Here is a 22,752-nt window from a genome sequence, read left to right on the forward strand (position 1 = left end):
TATTATCAACGAAAATAATGGCATTTTATCAGTGTATTTTCCAGCAACCTGGTTGAGTTTTTATGTCCTTTTTGACGTTGAAGGTCAAATCGAGAACATCTAAAATAATACAAACTCTTTTCGAATATTATTCACAAAAATAAAGTCATGTTATTGTTGTGCTGGATATCTGCTTTGACAGAATAGCCCATAAGTAGCTATGTAAAGAAAACGTAAAGCTATGTACAGAAAACTTATTACCATGTAAAGATAAAAATATCTTCTTCTGTCAACTTTCAGGGAAAATGCCAATAGCTTTCCTTCTAACATATATTGTAACTTGAACTATCTCGGAAATAAAACCAAACGCGATTCAGGAAATCAGTGACGGTTGTTGTTTGATGCCAAACTTATTCATCAGCATTATATATTCAATTAAATAGGGTTTTTCCACTTGGGCATTATCTAATTATCCTTTGATGCCATGAACGAACCATCAGCTAACTTTTTACGCCTCTTGCGTTAATTCTTATGCAAACTATTTAAAAGTAACCTGCACACGTTAATAGTTATGTCATAAGCTAACTAAAATACCCTATGATATGCGATGTATATAACTATACTATTTTACGAACCACGCTTCCAGTGGTGTATGGGTCATTCTATGCGTTAGTGGTGTTTTCAGTCCTTTCACTACAATTTAATTTAACGGTATAGCGCTTCTCCGAGCAAATCGTAACGCCACAAAGTGCTGATTATACAGGTACAATTTACAGTACGATACATTTGCAAACTATAGTGAGAAATCGGGATATTTTGACAATTGAAATAAGAGTTAAACCCGATTCATTGGTTGAGTTGTGTTGTAACTAAATGTGAAATTATTTAACGATAAAAAAATATTCCCTTGTCAACTTTTGGGAAAATGCCAACAGCTTTCCTTCTAACGTCTGTTGTAATTTAAACTATTCCGGAATTAAAGCCAAACGTGATTCAGGAAATCAGTGGCGGTTTTTGTCTGATGCCCGCCTAAGCTCATCGTAACTCGGTGGTATTGCAGCGATCTTATAATTACCAAGCTAAAATATTCCTACGTCATCACCATCAAGGCAACGGCTGAGTTGTGCAATATGTTTAATGCATGTGTGTAAGCAAATCCTGTTTCTCATAAACCGTTGAAGTGTTAGTTCATGTTATAACATAAATTATTTCCACTGCTCTGGGCTGCCTGTGTTACAATCTGTTGTTTTGGTATTTCTAATTCTGATTCTATTTCTACTATTTATGTGAAAAGGATTGAAGTTAACGTCGTCTGCTTTGTGTATTCATATTGGCACTTGGTAAGAATAATTGTATGTACAAATTGGAATGTAGATCTGTTCGAAACCAGAAGAAAGGAGAATTCCAAATTCTAGCCACAAGGCTCAGCCTTAAAGGGTCAAAGACCCTAATCTCTAAAGTGAGATTCATCTAGGAACTCTGATACCTAACCGAAACGCTGCCATGGAAAGGTGACTTTACTTTGACACCTCCATTTGGGGTCAGATCTTTGGGAGAATTGTTAGAAGCAACTTAAATATAATCTATGCGGATAACAGAACAGTTTTTAGACATCATTCAATCTAGGTTCTTTGCTTTTTTACCCTTGTTTGCGTGACTCATGAAGCGACAATATTTGTTGGCACTTTGCAGCTAGGGGAAAATTGTGTGTTAACGGAATTTGAGTTGCAATGTTGAGAGATTAGGCTACATAATTGCCTTGGTTGTATCGTATACGGGCTTAGTTTTAGTTGATCACCACTGTAAATAGTCGAACCTCATTGCAACACGCACAACACGTGGGAACAATGACTTGTGTTATCTTTATTGTGACGAAAGAATAAAACAACACACTGACGTCACACGTGGGAAGATGGCGGTGACGCTGGTGTTGCAATTAACAAGTGACTCCAGGTTTAAACAAAGGACACATAACGATATACAGCTACGTAGGTTATGTGAGTTAATACCACGTGATTATCCTTCTCTTCATGTTAACTATAAAGCGGATACAGAACATATTTCGAGCAGTTTATATTTAATGACAATTGGAAAAAACGAGCAGAGAAAACGTTGGTAAAGTGTCCCTGCACGCTTCACTGCACACTGTGGTACATCCTTTGAGCGTGTCACACATATTTTATTTGAAATCTTTGCAAAAAATGTATTGACTTGAAACTTAATGCATATTTGCTGGGAAGTAGTTTTTCCAAGTCACGTGAGTCAACCAACACACCATGACGTCACGAGCAGTTTGGTGTGATAAGCGTGGGAGGGTTGGTGTGCGATCGAAACCAGCATCAAGTTTCGTTCAAAGTTTCGTTTGACAAACCTCTAATACGCTACAGACTACATTATCACCTAGTTGCAATGCTTATATATTTGACAAAGACTATAAACAAATCTTTGTCTCATACACAAGAGTTTTATGAGAAGATATGCCGTCTAAATATGAAAATTATTTCCAATAGAGACAGAAAGAACACATAAATATGTACAATACACATAAGGCAATAAATTAAACCGCTGAGGAGTTTTCTGTTAATTTTGCAAAAATTGGAACTGTATCTAAGAAATAAGTTAGGTTGATATAGAAATAAAGTTCGGTGATCTAAAATTCACTGAAACTTCCAGAGGCTTTGCCCAATAAAATATTTGAACAAGCGATTTGATTCAAAATGATGCCAAAGAACATTCAGCAGTTTTGTGTTCTAAATTACACCAACGTCTGAATGTTAAAGCACGTCATGTACAACGTAGAAAACACGTGGCAACGTTTCAAATCCAAAATATTTCTACGCTTTTTATTCCACGAAACGGTGTGAATCCAAATCTAATACTTAAGGTTAAAAAGCTTCTGAATCCACGGAAAGCTGTTGTCCCGTGGTAATCGTAGTATGCGTTTTTTTCTGATCCGTCAAACCGTTAGTGGGCATATGTCTATCATCCAATCAGCAATATCTCTGATTATGGAGACAGTTGTGTTTGAAACGTCTGCCTAAAATATCCAGAATCTCAGTTTTGACATACTTAAAAAACGTAATACATGTGTTTGGTTACAAGCAAACAGAGTAAAATATAGTAATGATTTTAGGTAAAGGTTTTCGGACTCACAATTTGTTGATGTGAGTCCAAAACACATTGCGTTGTACTTATGGTGGGGAACATCCACATGAAGAACTTTCCAACTATGAGTTAGTATCCTATCTGGAAATGATAAATAGTTTTCGCCCCAACTAGTTCAGTAAAGGATTTAATCTTCAATCCCTGCTAATTGGTGACCGCAAAAACAGGGAATATCTCAACCTCATTGCAACACACAACAACACGTGGAAAACAATGACTTGTGTTATCTTTGTTATGACGAAACTTTAAAATACACACTGACGTCGCAAGTGGGAAAGATGGAGGCGATTCAAGCGTTGCAAAAAGAAGTGACTAAGACCAACTCATATCGATGTTAACTAAACGGTAATATGGTGAAATTATACCTGACATGTTCCTACTTGTTCTTCGAAGTCTATATAAAGGCCTCCAGTGCAATGATGGACAAGAGTCTGAACAGAAGTTAACTAAAACTGGAACTTCAAAGATTTAAAATGAACAAGAACGTTGATATTGAGCTGGAGGAAGAATGGGAATTGTGGACTGCAAAGTACAGTAAGTCATTCGTTGTCCTAGTTTTCTTGTAAATTAAGGTTTATTTGTTGATGTTAATGTACGTTTGAAGGAAAGATATATGGGAGTGAACAAAGCCGCCAGGAAAGAAGAAATATTTGGCTGAGAAATTACAGCGAACTTAAAGATCATAACAAACAATATGATGCCGGAAAATTGACCTACCGCATTTCCCAAAATCATTTTAGCGATCAGGTAATTTATTCTTATCGCATTTGTTGGTGCTGCTGGTTTTGCACAAGTTAAATTTCTTCCTCCCATGTAGACAACTGAAGAACTTGTATGGATCAACGGTTTGGAAGTAGTGGATGCATGTCGTTTTATGGGTATCGAAAAATATCACGAGGAAAAACCAAATTCGGGAGAAAGTAGTGGACGGCATGAAAAAGAAAATAATTCTGAGGAATTTGATTGGCGCAAACAGGGTTACACGGTTCCTGAACAAAACCAGGAAAGAGATTTGCCAATTTGTTGGATATTTGGTGCAGTAAGTTCTGCTGTATAAATATGTTATAAAAAGATAGCTAAATTTTCAATAAACACGCAGGTGGCAGCCGTTGAATTACATTACCAAATCAAGAATAAGAAATTTATCAAACTTTCCGATCAACAATTGGTCGATGGCATTGAGGAGGGTGATAAACCTGGCAACTTGGAGGTGGCGTTTGAATACATCCGGAAAAACGGAGTCGCAGCAGCTGATGATTATCCATATGTGGGAAAGGTTAGTTTGTGCTTTCTTATAAAAACGTGTTACCCTAAGTTTATCGGCAAACGTGTCCGGGAATCATTTCCTATTCTGTTGCAAATGGCCCTGACGATTTCCACCTTATTTTAAATATGTCCACTATCTAAGAAACTTTCGTTTCAGACGATGTCAAAACCACAAGAAAAATTCGAGTTCTCAAAATATTATTGCGCATGACTAAGTTTATTCTTTCGTTGATAAATTGTCTGATGTAATACAGTTTTATGTAACAGAAGGAAGTTTCTCGTGTGGACAAAAGGAAAGCGGTTGAAATTGAAGGATGGAATAAGATAACACCTGGAGACGAAAAGGAGTTGGAAAATGTTGTGACTATTCTTGGTCCGGTTGCTGTCGGAATAATCTCCTCAAATCGTTTCAAGTTCGCCCGCCATAACTATGAAGGTGCTTTTAAATAAAACTTTAAGTGCTTTCAACAGATTTCAGTTGTTTATTCGTTTCAGATATATTCTATGATCCCGAATGGGAAAAAGGTTTGAATCTTCTAAACAAGGATGCCCTGAGACACGTTGTGTTGGTCGTCGGATATGGAAAAGATCCCAGTAAACCACCTGGTGAAGACAAGTACTGGATTGTCACAACAAGGTAAATGACATATTTGCATTCATGAACAATGATTACGGATTTTTGTTGAACAGATATAAAGTTATGATATTTATAGCTGGAAACCTGAAGACGAAAACGATCCGAATTCTGGTTACATGAAAATCGCTAAAGATCGAGGAAACAATTGTAATATTGCCGGTTGTGCGATGTATCCTGTGGGTGTCACTGGAATGAAAGACGACACTCCAGCTATAACTGCTTGAATTATGTTATATCCTTACTGTAAAAAGGACATACGTAAAAAGTGTTGTTAATGCATTTATTTATTTAATGTTTTTTTTGTTTATTTTGTATCTTGAATTTTATGAGTCTTTTGCCGTGTGAATAAAATATCTGGAGTTTTTCAACACTACTCGAACTCAATAACGTGCATATTATTCAGAAATAGAGGGATACTGTTTTATAAAGTACTTGAATTTTAACAAACCTTTACAAGGCATGAAAGCATACTTGCATTGTTTCATTGTATCAATAAAATTCGCCATATACCAAGTTTCAGTTATAGTTTTGCGTTGTTGTATAAGCTGCAAAGGAGCCTAACAGTCACGTGACCTCTAATTTTTTTAAATTTGGCATTTGTTATATAATTAATGTGGCGTGAAAAAAAGATAATATACCAATATTGGTTCCAAACCTCAAACCAATTTACCTCACTAAAACAATAAATTGATTTCTAACAAAATTGTGCAGTTTCTGCAGCCAGAAACGTAAAAAAAAGTCTGGCCTATGCATTGGCAAATATATTTTACTACTAACGTCATGCCACGAGAATTCACCTGTTACATACGTATTGCCTTACATTGAAACCTTGTGCTGGAACAACTTCAAACATATAAAAGGTTGAACTATGCGAGTACTAAATTTGTGCATAAAACTGATTCTTCTTGTTATTATTTTGCTGGGGTTGGTTGCTTGGTCGTTGAGACGGTTTACAGGTCCTGGTTTCCTGTTGTCCTGTAATACTATAGTGTCACGCATTCCCATTGACAAGTCGTATTTCGTCACCACAAAAGCACGCACATCATTGCAACACACAACAAGATAGGAAACAATGACTTTTGTTATCTTTGTTGTGACGAAAGAATAAAACGACACACTGACGTCACACGAGGGAAGATGGGGCGATTTTCATGTCCAGCATCTTAGCTGTGAGCTTTAAAAAACTTAATACGTGTGTTGCGTCACAAAAAGTATAGCAATTATTACAGGTAGAAAGATTTTGGGAACCGCATTTTGTTTACGTTAATGTGACAAAACACATACGTTGTTCTTTTGAACATCGACATGACCGAATTTTTAACAATAAGTTGTTGACAGCATGGAGTCAGTCTGGAGAGTTGGTTTCCCATCTGGACGTAATAAATAGTTTTCACTCCAACTAGTTCAGTGTTGTTTCTTGAAGAATTAATCTACCAACACCTGTGTAACGGTGGGAAACAAAATTAAAAAATTTTAAACAAATTTACAATCGAATTTTCTAAAGAAAACTTCTGTGTTGACAATTGGTCGCAGGGTGGAGGTAGAAAGTAGCACCACCTCCGAATATTAGCGAATAGTAGCAGATAATGCTCAGTTCACCCACTGAGTCAGAAACATGGTTGGAACTGGTGATGACAAACGTGCAACACCCGATTGCTGTTTGGTTGATGTAGTAGTCATGCGTTGGTTTCATAAAAAGCGGATCGTTCATACAACGCCAATATAACACATATAAGGTTATTAAATTGCGTCTAAAAAGGCAAATAGAAGCAAAATATTGTTGAAAACATAAGGTTGGCAAGATGCACTCAAACGGGTTTTCAACGTTTAGAAAACATTCAAGCCGTTCATCCAGGAAAGCTCGTTTTCTCTCTAAAATTAAACACAAGCAAACAATTTTTATATTGAGATCTAAAGGTTCACTTCATTTACAAGTTAAACACTTTCTTGGTTAAATATTAGTTGTAGTGGCATAACAACCAAGGAGAGATGCTTTACCTGGGGCCTGTGTTCCACTTATCAAGCTACAAAACGAACGCTGCGATAACATTGATTGTGTCGCTACTTGTATTACTGATGTGCCTAAAACTCACTGATTAAATTTAAACCAAATCAGACGTATTACCATGTCGCTGAATCGGTTCAATGAAATGCGATAAGTGTATTTCCCTTCTTTGTATTGTTCGTTGTGTTCGTTGATCTTTTCCAAGTTAGCTTCAAATATTTTTCGTCGCATTTCTGTCTCCTCTGCTGCATAACTTTTTTCTGCGCAAACATAACGAATTTAAATTCTGGCATATCAACGATCAAGCACAAACGGCTCACTGTATTTAGCAATCCAAGCTTCCCATTGCACTGAAATAACATCACTTTCGTCAGTCATCGAATATCTTTTTAGTTTTTTTTAGGTTTATCTATCAAAAATATTACACTCAATCTAAGAAAAACACAGTTGAGTAGGGGGATAGATCGAGTTGGACATTCATTACTTCTTTCAGACACAATTTCTGCACATCCTGCACTATATGACTATTTGACATGAAACAACATCTGTCATTTACGACATTTTACGTCTGTTTGCTGCGTTCGTTGCTTGGGATTGATTATTATATACTACAACGACTCACGTGCGAACTGAACGACTCGTGTTATTTTTGATACGACGAAACAATAAAACCTTAGATTCACGCGTGGAGATAATAATAGTGTTGCAATACCTCAGTGACGAACGACTGTAATATACTCATAGCCAACGTAGTCATCTTCCCACATGTGACGTCGGTGTGTAGTTTTATTCTGTCGTCATAACAAAGATAACACAAGTCATTGTTTCCACGTGTTGTTGTGTGTTGCAATGAGGATGAAATATTTACTGCGTTTTTGGTATGTTCAATCACATGTATGTGTTCCGCCGACTGGGCCGGATCGAATATCGATACCGAATATTTTGAAATACTGACTGCTAATCATACATATACCGTTGCTGTACTAATTTATTTACTTTTCGTGGTTTGGTTCTCAGTTTATTTTAAGAAAATTGCAAGACTTCAGAATGTCTTACCATTTCCGATGAAAATCACTTGGTAAACGATTGTGTCTCTAAGAGGCTTTATCTTTATTTCTATGCTAACTTTATTTCCAAGCCTCCACTGCGAAATATCAAATAACCAAGTAAAAATCAAGTGGAAATTAAGTAAATCTTCAAATTAAAAACAAGAACTTCCTTCCAGTTCCATGCTAGTGTTATTTTAACATTTTTGAACACATAGAGATTGAGGAAATGTTTAAATAAAAAGTTTTTTTTATTATTGGATTCTTACGTCGCAGCGTAGAAAATGCTTTTTATTGCAGAAAATTTTTGAACAAAATATTTAAATTACACATCTATAAAGCAGCAATCAGCACTACTAAAGAATTTTGGATGTAACAGAGGTTACTTTAGATTGGCATCGACAGCAGTATTATTTTGGATATTTTGGAATACACACTCCATTTTTCAATCTGTAAGAGCCAGTGGATTCGTCATCATATTCATATCAATTGACCTTTATATTTCTTACAAAACTACCACAAATTAAAATCTTCCAACCTATCCGAGAGGATCTATTTAAAAAAACAATATCACTGTGTAGTAAATCATTATGAAAATAAATTTTGATTTTAAAACTGACGATTTTTGGTATCACACGTAGCTCCAATATAAGTTGTATAAGTTTGTTAACTATTGCAAAGGTAAGAAATTAAAAAACAAGTGCTTGAGTTTGACAATAGAGAAGGTACTGATAAGTCAATAGCAATTGCAACTTGGGTGCGAGAAGTTTATACAAAACGTAGAAGTAAGGTTTCGAAATTTAATTTGATCAGATTTGTACGTATAATGTTTCACATTGCTTCCATTGTTTTCAACATTTATTTCAGTTTTCCTGTTTCGTTTCGTTACTTAGTTACGTTGGAAATGTGCCATCGTGCATAGGTCGAAGACTACAAATGCACCAAAGACACTATATATATTTACACTGATCAGAATCGTGTAATCTCAGTATAGTCTGGGAAATGTTACTAATTGACTCTCTCTCTTCACACAATTCCCCACATTTTTTTCTCATACTAACATGGTTTGTTATCAAACGTGTTCAAAATCTGCTTATTTATAGCGATACAAACACATTTACAAGTGCCATGTTTTATTACAAATGTTTGCAAAAAATCGAAAATCGAAAAATTTAAGCAAAACTTAAAAATTCAAATGTTATATGTCAATAAAATTTTAATAGATAAAATCCATAACTGTACAATCAAGATTAAACAATTAAAAAGCGGTTATAATATTTCGGCTCCCCAGTTATTTCACTCCAGTGTATGTACACCCACAGGATACATCGCACAACCAGCAATGAAACAATTGTTTCCTCGATCTTTGGCGATTCTCTTGTAACCAGAATTCGGATCGTTTTCGTCATCAACTCCCCAACTATAAAACATGCAAATATAAGAATATCGTATGGTTTATTTCATCATATTTGTTGGTTGACTCTGTAAATACTCTGTAAATATTTGTACCTGTTCTTGATAATCCAGTACTTGTCCTCGCCACGTGGTTTGCTCTGATCTTTTCCATAACCAACGACCAACACTGTGTGACGTAACGCGTTTTCGTTCGATTGATTGAAACCTTTTTTCCAATCAGGATCATAAAATATGTCTGAAATTATGTTGGAAAAAAGTTTGCTTTCTTTTACAATCTAACATACTTAAACGTCACCTTCATAGTTGGTGTGAGCGAGGAATTTGGATTTATTTGAAGCAACCAAACTGACGGCAACCGGCCCAACTTTCGCCACCACATTTTCAAGGTCTTTTTCGTCTTCTGGTGATATCTCCTTCCACCCCGTGATTTTAACCACTCTCTTTTTGTCAGCCAGACAGGGTCCCGCCTGTCCGATAAAAATAATTTAAAAACTGCCAAAAATGTAACATTGATTGATGTAACTGGCGTGGTTCTTGGTGTATAAACCTCATCTCCTGTTGAACGTAACACAGGGACAATGCTTCACTAGTAACAAATTACAATGAAACAGACATAAGAATTAAAAAGATAAATCTTCAGTGCAGATAATTTATTGTTTTTATCATGCAATTGTTATTTATAGAACGTGTACTAACCTGACCAACATACTCCTCGTAAATTACATCCAGACAAATTCCATTATTTTTGATGTAATTAAATGCTTGCGACAAGGTTCCAGGATGAGCGGCTTTTTCGGACCCATCATTTTTCTCAATGCAGTCAACCAGTTGTTGTTTAGAAAGTTTAACCGAGATCCCATTATGGATTTTATGATGTGATTCAACGGCTGCAACCTGTATTTCGTATTAGTCTTATTTGATTCTTGAAATTAAAATTTTACACCCACTGCGGCAAATATCCAGCAATTTGGATATTTCAGTTGGTGTTCTACTTCTGTATCAAACATGTTTCGCCAATCTTTGCTTTCAGGGTTTTCCGTTACGTTGGTTGGAGATTTTGTTGCACCAAATACTAGTTTAGGGCGAGGATTTATTGGTATTTTAAACCCGTTCATCCATTCTAACTCTTCCAGGTTCTGAAGGAAGAATATATTTAATTAAGCTGATGTGTTTTTGTAATGATATTGAGTGCAGTTCTGTAATCACCTGGTCACTAAAACGAGTAAGAGAGATGCGGTAAGTGTGTTTACTCGGGTATTCAGCATTATGTTTGGAACATTCTTGAAAACTTCTCTGCCAATTGTTACTTCTATTTTGCAGCTCGATGTCCGAATAAACCTTATCTGCCAAAAACAACAATTTTTTTAATTTAATGCATCGACACGCCTAATAAACTAGAAGACATTATCTGCTTAACTTACTGTACTTTGTAGTCCACTCTTTCCATTCTTTTTCTTCATGTACATCAAACTTTTGAGACATATTTTGTTTTTTTCAGCTATGTTCCAGTGAATAGACTGACATCTGTTGCACTGACTGGCAATATATAGACTCCCAACAACAAGTGGGAACAGGTGACGTATAATCACACCATATCCACTCACTACGTAGCCTTACAACGTTGTGTATGGGTCAGGTATAATCTGCAGTCACTACGTTATTGCAACACCAGTGTCGCCTTCATCTTCCCACGTGTGACGTCAGTGTGTAGTTTTATTCTTTTGTCACAACAAATATAAGACAAGTCATTGTTTTCCAATGATGTGCAACGCGCCTTATTTATCATATAGGAAATCTAACGAGTCGGGTTTTGACTCATCAGATTCATTAGTTGAAAAATATTATCATGCTAAAATTCTTTGACTTTTCCTGATCGCGACTTGAAAAGGTTTATCAAAGGTGTAACGCAGTTTTGTTTCGTGATAGGTCAGGGGGCCCAAAACATTTCTGCACAACGACCGTTTTTCACGGACCGGCCTCCAGCGAGTCACAGAAAAACATAATGATCAATAAATAAAGAGAATGATGTCGATTTCAGTTGCAATTTCAATAAAGCTCTGATAGTGTGTGCTTGAAAGAAGAAAATTCCGCGTCAAATTTATTTGTGGCTGGAAAGGTTTTCAACCCAGTTTTGTAACTGCTTGCATTAAAGCGTGCATCATCTTCATATTGTGGATAATATTTGTTCCTCTGTGGGCACCGGTTAGAAATACCTCATAATATGTCCTGATATTGGCTATGCCCAAGAAACAATGCATGTTATATATTATCGCAGCAAGTGTAAGGCTTAAACGTAACACAGGTCCAAAAACAACATTGGTTGTGACCAAGATGCGAAACTAGAAGCAAGTTTCGATATAAGTCCGCCCATACTTTAAACTCCTACCTACTAATGACGTCATTGAGTAGGTAGATATGGATTCGTAAAATTCGATCACTCCGTTAAAAATCTATACCAAACCCAGTATTAAATTGTATAAACACAACACGTTAACTTACTGTTATTTGCTGTCCACACTTGCTTGTTGCAACATTTGAATCGCCTCCATCTTCCCACTTGTGACGTTAGTGTTGTGTTATTCTTTCGTCACAACAAAAATAACACAAGTCATTGTTTTCCAATCTAGACTAATGCGCCTGGTTTATTATTTGTGAAATATGACAAGCCGATTTGGACTCGACAAGATATTTTGACATTTTTAATTGGAATATATCATAGTACAAAAATTCCTTGAAAAAGGGAATCAAACTTGTAACTTCAAATTACATCACGACAAAGGTGGGGTCACGTTATAACATCGTACGAAAATTACCTTAATGTACCTTCACTTATAGGGAAGTTAAGCAGCATCAAAAGACGCACCTGCAAGCCATTTTAGCAGTTCCCGTATGGAGCAATGGATGTCGTAAGGCACAACAGCAACGAAACAAAACATATGGTTGGCATGTTTTAATACAAACAAAGCAGAAACAAAACAAGATTATAGTTCAGGGATCCAATCATTATTATTTTACCGTTAAGTTTGTTATTGCGTGTAACTTGGTTTTGTGACTTCACGGTGACGTAATTTTTGGTTGATGTCACAACTTACCCCTTACCTTCGTGATGACGTAATTTGAAGGTTCCTCCGGCACTGTACGCCATACTCGGTTCACGTGGAACGTAAAATATTCATCCAATGCCACTTTTGTTCAGTAGACGGGGGTAATGCCATAGTTTAACTTTACTTCACACTGGCAAGTGGAACTACTCTCAGCAACTGTGTGTTTGCAGAGAAACAGGGGTTTTGTATATTATCACTGAAAATCCAGTGGGGGCACACTTCAACGAGCCCAGTCATAGCGTGGACGACATGCGGGTAATGGTCTTGCAAAAAGTCAAAGGGAAATGCGACATGCAGAAACGATGCCGCAACACGACGACGCCAACTAACGACAGCTTATCGTTGTATTGCATTGTGTTTATTTACACCTGATGGAGCGAGGGGAACTCGCGAAAGCTAGTGTACTTTTTGTAATACAAAAGTCAGTCTTTTACAAAAGACGGTGTGTATTCGCTCGATCAGACATAAATATTTTTATAAGCATATTTATTTCTGCTGAAAAACTTACGTTTGCTTGCAATTGTCACGTGCATATGGTATTTCTCAAGTGCTGTGATTTTATTTGATCGAAAAAACGCATAGACTTATTATAAGATGGACATAAACTTATAAAAGTAGCCAGGCTTATCCTGTAGTAAAAAGCTACTGCTTTTTTTAGTGTCTTTGCAATTGCATTAATCTTATACACAGACTTAAAAACGTTTTACTGAACAACAAGCGGGAATAGGTGACATATATCAGCAAACTTCTAAACAACGCAGGGCCTTAAATTTTTAAGTCCCCTGTCACATTTATATTCACTTCATGTTCCACGTGCGATGTCCCAGTGGGGAGTTTACAGACAACGCAACACTTTGATATCCACTGGCCTCTGTTTGTTGATATGTCATACGTGAGGGCGATATATCCATCTAAACACCCGGGGTTTGATGGAAGCTGTTCAGAGGTTCACTGAAATGGAACAAGTGCTGCACCACAACAAGTGAATATAGTCTACCAGAAGTTATTATGTGCGCATCAACCACGTGCTGTGAGGTTATACGCGGACCAGAAAGAAAACCCATACGTAGAATGCAACGTTTTAAACAAAGGTGGGTTGAAACCGCGAAAACAAGCGATTTCGTTGCCTCACAGTCGTTGCAATATTGTATCGATGACAGTTGTACAGTGCTGGATATAATGTAAACGTAATTTCAATATTTTTACGGGCTTAAAACAAATTAGTAGCAACGTTTAACGTAAAAACTGCAAGAATCACAATTCAAGTAGTTTTCTCAGCAAAATGATGGACAAAGTAAGTTCAAAAGGCTATTACGGTAATAACGTACGAATTACCAAATAAGGAAAAATTTTCTTAGTGTTTAAATTTACAAACTATACAGAAAGCGCACTGAAACAGTTGCTTTTTGTGTTCAGGCTGATTCATAATCATAAAAAAAGTAAATAAGTAAAAACACATGGAAAAGAAAATATGTAAACAGTTATAAAACAGCGGAACTTAAAAATAACTGATATGGATTTTATTTCAGTGCAGTGAAAAGCTTGGATTACTACATACAGTGAATATTTCATGCTTCATTGTTAATTTTCCAAATAGATTTGAATTCGTTACGAAAAAGATACAAAAGAAACAAACGCACGCAAAACCCGCATCAACCTCCAAACTCCACGCAGAACTTTTGCCTCTTCATAGAAGTTGGGACCGCAGCTTGTTAACCACTCGCTAAAATACATTCGAGAGCTCCCAACCAAGATGGTGGGTCAATCAAACATTATTTGCTGTTGTTCGTCCATATTTGGGCGTGGTGCCACTCATGTGACACAACGCGTCATCCACGTGGAGTTTTGTTTGGAGTTTTGAAATTTTGATCTTCGTGTAAGCTCTGTTCCTTGCGTTGTGAAACAAGTTGTTCTTAGTTGAGTTGTGTTGGCGACAGCATCATGACAATCAATTATGAAATGTGGATTATTTGCTGTTGTTCGTCCATATTTGGGTGTGGTGCCACTCATGTGACACAACGCGTCATCCACGTGGAGTTTTGTTTGGAGTTTTGAAATTTTGACCGTCGTAAAAGCTCTGTTCCTTGCGTTGTGAAACAAGTTGTTCTTAGTTAAGTTGTGTTGGCGACAGCATCATGACAATCAATTATGAAATGTGGATTATTTGCTTATTTACTTGCTTGTATTCAAAGTGTCGGAAACAACGATTCTTTGTAAAATTTCCTTGCTTCGCTGGAATGCCCAGGTATATTTTTGACGAATAAAATATCTGTCCATGAACATGGCCTCTGTGGGGGGAAGAAACCTATTGAGTAAATATTAAGATTTTTAGGTGGTTTATACTCAATAGCAAAACTCAATTTTTATTTAATTACACTTAAAATATTCGTGTTATAATTATACGTCATTTTTAGATGTTGTAATTCCGTACAGCATATCTGGAAAATAAGTTAGGTCTGGTATGAGTTAGGTAAGTTCAAAAACTTGCGGCCTCTACCAGTGCTTGGAGTTCTCTGTTACAAATTCGTCATTACAAACATACAAATCGCTTGCAATAGCTCTCAAATAATTATAATGAGCTGTTTATTCAAACCCAATACGTTCAAATACGTTTCTGACGGTCTTAATGTGAAAATATTTCGAACGAAAACGGTGATTTACTACCACCGACTGTGTTTGTGTACTTGGTTATGCGAAAAAAATGTTAAACCGTTTGGTAAAGAGAGGTACACGATTGTCAAGACATCAATGTTCAGGCTTTTTAATCTCGGAACTATCAATAAACATTTGATAAAACGTTTTTGTTTTTGTGGATTAATGTGAAATATTTTAAATAGGAAAGCCAAAGCTAAGATGCTATTAATCACGTTAAGTATAGTAGACGTTAACACTAACTGCGTTTATCATCAGTACTATGATTGAATGAGTTACATGCAGCGGAGAACCGAGTGTACATCCAGCACCACAAACCATCACAAAACATAAATGACAAATCAAAACCTCTCAACCTGTTCAACATTTAGGTCCTGACTGCAGCTTGACACATCTCAACCGATGACGTCGCTGCCGAGTTGTTGGTACTGTTGTCACGTGATGTGACTCTGGCGTGTTGCTTCGTGTTGTTGTTTTTCTGCCCGTTCACTCGCATGTCTACCTCGGTGCTCCGCTGCATGTAGCTCATTATAGTACTTATGATAAACACAGTTGATGGCATATTTGCTTTGGCTTTCCTATTTAAAGTAATCAAATCAAAAGTATTTTGCACCCAAGTTTGTGAAATATGGTGGGGAAAGTCACCATTTAATTAAACAGTTTGTTTGTTGTTTTTGATTTGTTTAGTGCAACAACAACTAACAACACGCTTAACACTGTGTCTTCAGTGTAACAAAAAGCAACAAAAAACACACACGCATTATAAGTAAGCATACATAGTTAATATGAATATAGCTTAATTGAGTTATAGCTTCGAAATCTCCCTCTTCCCCTCTCTCTCTCTCTCTCTCTCTCTCTCTCTCTCTCTCTTTGGGTTTGCCAGTGAGTTGTTCTTTGGGCAAGACCCCGTTTGCGAAATATTTTACTTTATTTTAAAATATAAAATCTTGTCAATGCAAATAAACGTTGATAAAGTGAGTCAGTTACCACGGCTTCCTCCGACGTGACTCTATTGACACTCCTCAAATGTAGGTGGAGAAAACTTAATCTCGCCAGCAACTGACGTGTGCGTTGGTGTACGAATAATATCATCAATGTTGGTCTAAGGAGAATGCTATTTACAACATAGTGGACATACCTTCTTTATGTTTTACATTCGTTCTTAACTGGGTGTCTTTATTTCCTTCACGGTTTTGATCCTCAGGCGACGCTTTTGTTATGTTTTGGCACAAACAGCGTTAAATAAAAGACTTTTCCGTATTTTTGCTAACATTATTCATATGGTATTCCCACTATCCTCATAAAATAAAATAAAATAAATAATGTTTTAATTTCTTTAACGTAGTAGCATAGAAGGTAAACCGTATTTGTTAATTCGTCGTTGGCATCATGTGATTGCATTGCAATGCGTGGGAAGGATATATTCACATAAAGAACGCAATCCATCAGCAAGACTAGCATTACTTCACCGTCTGGTTAGATTTACACTGAGCAAAACTATGTTGCAAGTTGCGGCACCATTGGAAGATGGTTTGTATTTAATGAAGGAAGAGGTTGTCGATCGGAGACATTTGTTGTGTAAGCTCTTTTAGATTGACCAAGTTTATTGCATATGGCGAATTTAGCAAACCATACGTGTTAAGACGTTAAGATGCATATTTTTAGTTAGAAAATTTCAAGCTGCATTCGATGAGACAGAAATTGCACAAGTTGCACGTTCTTTGAAGCCACAGGAGAATTCCTATTTTGACTGGCGTGATTCTGGTTGTGTAACATCTGTAAAGAATCAGATGCAATTGCCATGTGGATGGATATTTGCTGCAGTAAGTATTTCGAATCATCCAAAGTGTTGCGGACAAAGTTTTAAATATTTACGGAAACTATCGCAAGTAAATAACTGTCAGTCAGTGGAATCATTCCATAAAAGTGCTTGAACAACTTGATTTGGTAAAACGGTAACTCTTTGTGTTTACACAGGTGGCAGCCGTTGAATCACATCATAAAATCAAGAACGGGAAATTGGTTAAACTTTCTGAACAACAATTAGTCGATTGCCTGGAAAAAGGTGACAGACCAGGCAGGTTGGAATGGGCGTTTGATTATATCAAGGAAAATGGCATTACTCGAGATGATCTGTACCCTTATACTGGAAAGGTCGGTCAAATACTGTTTATCATTTACTCAGTTGTTAAAATCTTACCGCAAAAATGGATTTGAATAACGTTTGTACAGAAAGGAGTTTGGAAAAATGACTTAGAACCAGCGGTCCGTGTAGAAGAATGGAAGAAAGTTACCCCTGATGACGAACAGGAGTTGGAGAAAATTGTGGCTAAAGTTGGTCCAGTTGCTGTGAGTTTGGTTGCTTCCAGTATGTACATGTTTTATCGTCACACAGATTATCAAGGTATGTCACTGCAAGGCAAACCACAGAATCAATTTTCCTGATTAAAAACATTCGTCTTACAGAGATTTTTTACGATCCGAAATGGGTGAAGGGATTTAACCCTCAAAACAAAGATGCGTTACGTCACGCTGTGTTGGTCGTTGGTTACGGGCGAGATCAGAGCAAACCACGTGGTGAAGACAAGTACTGGATTATAAAGAACAGGTATAAATTTTCCCTATACACTATTTATTGGATATTTGAATTGGTTTTGTGCGCTTCATACAAAACTGTAGCAGTGAGAAATGCATTGACCAGCGAACTATGCATTGACATAGTTTAAATGTCATTTTTATTGTTTGTCAACTTTTTATATACCTTCACAGTTGGGGAATTGACGACGAAAACGACCCGAACTCCGGTTACATGAAAATCGCCAAAAACAGAGCAAATAATTGCAACATTGCTGGGTGTACCTTGTATCCCGTGGTATAAGAAACCGGAAGAATTTTCATGGATGAGCAAATAGATGCAACAAGATTGTTCCACCGATCAGTTTCTGTTTGCTAAAATTATTTCTTCGTTTCCCACCAAAAGTCCTTTTCGGTCAATATTTTGTGCATTAACTATTTGCACAACTTGGGGAAACCCACTGTTGTCGGTATGTTTTATGTATATCATGTATGTAAGCGTTGTATAACTAGAAGGTTCAAAATGTTTTTGTTTCAAAATTGACAAAGGCAACGTTAAAATGGCCTCTAAGTTACCCAGTTGTAAATACACCAAAATAAAATCTGAAAACTGCAATATATCTGTGGTAGATTGGTTGTTTGGAATGGAGGTAAATTACATCGAAGATTGGATCACCAATTTTCTGAAAGAACAAACGTCCGTTTTCAAGACAAAATTTAAAAGCAAAATTAGAAAGTAGTGTTTACCGATCGGTGGAACCCGTTCCACTAGTGGTACGCGACGGCATTTTGGGTGGTACTCGAGCAACTTTCTGTAATTTACGGATATGGTTCGAATTGGAAAATTTTGTTTTCGAAAAGCACACTCACTCGTGCTTTGGGTACAACACCACACCATTTGCACACTATACTGTGGACAAACCAAGGCAAAATTAGACTACAAATTCACTTAAAGTATATTGGAACCAAATCCTACTGGCAAACGCAAAGTAAACATCCGATTTTAAACACTCCTAAGGAATATCAAGAAATAACTGAATAATGTCCTTTATTATTCCCTTGAAGTAGCCATGTCTTTCAGCGACATCCACAGATTTCAGTTTCGCGGCACCTTTTAGGTGTTTGTTATGCGCTTCAAAAATAGATCCTGGACTCTTACGCTGGTCACGAATAACAATTGCATGACTTTTAGTTCAACCCACAGGATCCGCACTAAAAGATAATAGTAATGGTATGGAGGTTTTTTTGCATAGGATGAGCGTAGTTCCATTTGTCGTAATTATGTTCACTTCTTGGATATTGTTTAGAGGCTAAATACCGAAACAATTTCATCACTACATAATCTGCAAAACGGTTTTACAAACCACTTAACACCAATAATTATTGTCTACAAAGCTTGCAGCAGAAACTTTAACTTATACAAGATAATGCAATAGTTTTTCTTGTTTTTGTACAACAAGCACATTGAAATATGGCGCCATAAGTATTTAGTATACTGCTGTAACTGCGACATAGCCAATATGATTAACACAAGGAATGCGAAAACATGTTTCATTCACAAACACATCTGCTTCATATTGCAACACCTTTATGTTGTGCACGTGTTATTCAATAGCCTACACATTCACGTCACAGGTTTTTTAAGAATATCAACACCGATTTTCAACTACGTACAATGCCTCCGCAAGACGTGACAAGGCTACACGTCACATAATCCCACTTGTTGTTCGGCCACCAAGTTATATATTCCATATGCAAGTATATACGTTACCACTTTATTTCTTTGAAGACTGAGTGAAACTTGACAATGGACGCGGAAATTCATGCAGAGGAAGAGTGGGAAACTTGGACAAAACAATTCGGTGAGGACATTGTTGAGAATCTGCAATGAAACAACTGTTGATGGAATTTTGTATGGCGTCTACAGGAAAAACTTATACAAAAAGAGAACTCGAGAAACGGAAAGCGATCTGGCAAAGTAATTTTCAAACGTATTTGAAACAAGCGGATGACTGTGATGTTCACAATCGCATTAGACGCCCATTTCGTAACAAATTTAGCGATTATGTAAGTCTTAATTTTTCCTATGTTTAAAATATACAGTACTTTATACAGTAAGATAAATATATACTTTTAATTACATCTTAGCATATTTAATGTCGAATGGAGGGAATACTTTTGTATTTACTGGTCATCATAAATCAACTGCATAGTTTTTCAACTTGTAGCAAATGAGACAAAAATTGTGTTTGTTTCTTGTGGTATTGGAACAAGAAACCGGAAGAATTGTCATGGATGAGCGGATTGATACCCGAAGAAATTTTATGTGATTCTTGCGCACCATTAACACCTACCCCAGAACCTGATCCCGATCCTCAACTACCCATTTGTCAGGAACCCAACCCTGAAAACCTTGACTGGCGGGGACACGGTTGTGTAACATCCGTGCAAGACCAAAGATTCCTGCCCGCTTGCTGGATATTCAGTGCAGTAAGTGTTCGCATTAAAAGCTTAACTGGTATAACTACTGTGGTTTAAATATGCAGGTAGCAGCCGTTGAATCCCATTACAAGATAAAGAATGGAGAATTGTTCAAACTTTCTGAACAACAATTAGTTGATTGTAACGAGAAGGGTGGAAAAGTTGGTCGCTTGGAATGTGCGTTTGATTACATTAGAAGCAAATCGATTGCTCTGAGGGACGAATACCCGTATACTGGAAAGGTTAGAAGTTTACTTTAAAATATTTACAGTATTCGGACATTCGAAGGAAACATTAAACATTTGAAAAAAATAAAAGTAGGCCTACCTAACATTAGCGGTAAAAAATATATTGTTATGGCAAAATGTTGGTGAAATCTTTCCATGTAAGATACTTTCTCTTCTGTCTCTGCTGGATACAGAAAACCTTTCAAAACCTTTTTCCCTTGAATAAATAACAAAACATATCAGTTATGAGGAAGGTTGGAAACAATCGTAACAAAGTAAAGCAGTTCGTAATTTTAAACGTTTTTATTGAACAGAAAGAAGCTTGTAGATTTAGCATAAGAAGAGTAGTTGGGATGCAAGGATGGAAGAAGATCACAGCAGGAAACGAACAAGAACTTGAGCATGTTGTAGCAAAGATTGGTCCGGTTGCTGTGGGATTGACTGCTTCAAGTTATGAGAAATTTTAAAACCATACTGACTACGAAGGTGCGCTACCTATGTGTATGACTGGACATTCATGACAGTTGCGTTTGCTTTTACAGAGATACTTTATGACCCTGATTGGGAAAATAGTTATGATCCATTGCATAAAAACCCGTTTCATCATGCAGTGTTGGTCGTTGGTTATGGAAGAGATCAGAGCAAACCACGTGGCGAAGACAAGTACTGGATTATCAAGAATAGGTAGTAACATTTCAATAGTAAATAAACAATTTAAAAATATAAAAAATCAATCTCCCGGTGTGGTTAAACCTCATGACCAAGTGCTGGCTACGATGCCAGTAAACCTAAATGTGCTATTTGTAATCGAAAAGTAAAGTCTTTCACATTAACGCAATCGTGCCCAGTGAAAACTATGTATTTCGATTTTGCGCACCTGTTTTCACACAAACCCTAACCTGTTAAATAATCTTGTCTCATGGACCTATGGGGTCAAATATCTGTTGCCAATGCCTGGGCGTACCCATGTCTAAAGTTCATCACCAAACTATTTCGTTTCATTAAACTTTATTCATCTTTAGTTGGGGCGACGAATCCGGAGACAAAAAAGATCCGAATTCTGGTTACAAGAAAATCGCTAAAGACCGAGAAAACAATTGTAATATTGCCGGTTGTGCGATGTATCCAGTGGGAGTAAAACATATATAAGATCGTGACTATTGTCAGGTAAACTTTTCCGAGTAGAAATATGAAGATATTTCATGTTGATATTTCCCAGTAGAAAACAAGTGGAATTTCGCAAAGCTTCCACCCTGATCCTTAATAAATGGTGACAATTTGCTATAATTCCTAAATATTTGGTCTTTTATGCATTATCATCCATTTTCTACCGACAAAGTACCTGCATATTGTTAATTACAAGGCTCATTACATTTATACAGAAAAATACAATCTCATGGCTTGAGAGAGATCTTCGTTCACGACGCTCGAGATTAAATTGAAATATATCAGATCTTAATTACACGTGTGTGAGTTGGGATGTGAATGTATGCAATAAAGCTTTAATAAAAACATTAGTTTAATCGATGGTTAACGGATATGCCTTGGAAAAAAATGATTAAACAGTTGAACAGAGTCAGACCCTTTTATAAATAAACAAACACAAATAGTAATTCCATTAACTTAATGTGTAGTTGGACTGAGGTAGAGGCAAATACCCTGGAAGATACAATAGGTGTTTTTTTATACGTCGCGTGGCGGCGCTATAATGTGACGCAAGTGTTATGTAACAACTCCGACCGGTAGTGACGACACAAAATATAGACGGAGGTGTGATTGACTAAGCTTGACAAAGGACGGTGACATGCTAGGCTGAGGAGTCATCTGACCATGGTTCATCGCCCTATTATGAATTATGAGTTTCAATATAGAATCATTGGAAACATGCAAATATTACATGGTTACTACTACCGTGCTTATTTCAAAGATTTGTGGCAATTGTCACAAGCAGTGTCCAGAAAATACAAATGTGCTTTCTTCTAAAATACGTGTCTGTTGTGTACTTGATCAGTCTTCTTAGTGTACCCACTAAGCTTTCTTATTTGTTTATTATATACAGACTATTGGTTGCATGCGAACTGCACTTGTCGATTTTAGATCAACCACCTTTACGAAAATCACACAAATCCTCAAAAAGGGACGGAGTTCTGAAAAAGCAGATCGCTTGTTTCTTGGAACTTTCGTGTGTAGATGGGGCTGA

At 36.7% G+C, this 22,752-nt stretch overlaps 5 protein-coding genes across 5 annotated transcripts; 3 read left to right on the top strand and 2 right to left on the bottom strand.

The window, feature by feature from the left end:
- Nucleotides 1-3,576: 3,576 nt before the first annotated feature.
- LOC145903606 (cathepsin K-like) lies at nt 3,577-5,470 on the top strand. The gene is made up of 7 exons (XM_082991700.1): nt 3,577-3,678; nt 3,749-3,891; nt 3,962-4,183; nt 4,244-4,420; nt 4,678-4,846; nt 4,906-5,047; nt 5,124-5,470. The coding sequence occupies exons 1-7, from the start codon at nt 3,618-3,620 to the stop codon at nt 5,269-5,271; spliced, it is 1,062 nt and encodes a 353-aa protein (XP_082847826.1). The 5' UTR covers nt 3,577-3,617; the 3' UTR covers nt 5,272-5,470.
- Nucleotides 5,471-6,181: 711 nt separating this feature from the next.
- LOC145903638 (protein CTLA-2-alpha-like) lies at nt 6,182-7,486 on the bottom strand. The gene is made up of 3 exons (XM_082991746.1): nt 7,373-7,486; nt 7,173-7,312; nt 6,182-6,919 (listed from the first exon to the last, which is right to left on the bottom strand). The coding sequence occupies exons 1-3, from the start codon at nt 7,428-7,430 to the stop codon at nt 6,875-6,877; spliced, it is 243 nt and encodes an 80-aa protein (XP_082847872.1). The 5' UTR covers nt 7,431-7,486; the 3' UTR covers nt 6,182-6,874.
- Nucleotides 7,487-9,228: 1,742 nt separating this feature from the next.
- Nucleotides 9,229-11,038, bottom strand: LOC145901570 (cathepsin K-like). Its single transcript, XM_082989301.1, has 7 exons — nt 10,936-11,038; nt 10,721-10,857; nt 10,462-10,650; nt 10,211-10,408; nt 9,810-9,981; nt 9,608-9,749; nt 9,229-9,518 (listed from the first exon to the last, which is right to left on the bottom strand). Exons 1-7 carry the CDS (start codon nt 10,994-10,996, stop codon nt 9,395-9,397), a joined length of 1,023 nt encoding a protein of 340 aa, XP_082845427.1. The 5' UTR covers nt 10,997-11,038; the 3' UTR covers nt 9,229-9,394.
- A 5,719-nt stretch (nt 11,039-16,757) lies between these two features.
- On the top strand, nt 16,758-18,431 carry LOC145903701 (procathepsin L-like). The gene is made up of 6 exons (XM_082991830.1): nt 16,758-16,848; nt 16,936-17,093; nt 17,248-17,424; nt 17,503-17,674; nt 17,737-17,878; nt 18,040-18,431. Exons 1-6 carry the CDS (start codon nt 16,770-16,772, stop codon nt 18,146-18,148), a joined length of 837 nt encoding a protein of 278 aa, XP_082847956.1. The 5' UTR covers nt 16,758-16,769; the 3' UTR covers nt 18,149-18,431.
- A 1,708-nt stretch (nt 18,432-20,139) lies between these two features.
- Nucleotides 20,140-22,752, top strand: LOC145903226 (procathepsin L-like). Its single transcript, XM_082991291.1, has 6 exons — nt 20,140-20,334; nt 20,391-20,567; nt 20,867-21,002; nt 21,095-21,236; nt 21,575-21,680; nt 22,612-22,752. Exons 1-6 carry the CDS (start codon nt 20,140-20,142, stop codon nt 22,750-22,752), a joined length of 897 nt encoding a protein of 298 aa, XP_082847417.1.

This window comes from Ascidia mentula, chromosome 5, assembly GCF_947561715.1.
Source record: "Ascidia mentula chromosome 5, kaAscMent1.1, whole genome shotgun sequence".
In the NCBI taxonomy this organism is placed as follows: domain Eukaryota; kingdom Metazoa; phylum Chordata; class Ascidiacea; order Phlebobranchia; family Ascidiidae; genus Ascidia; species Ascidia mentula.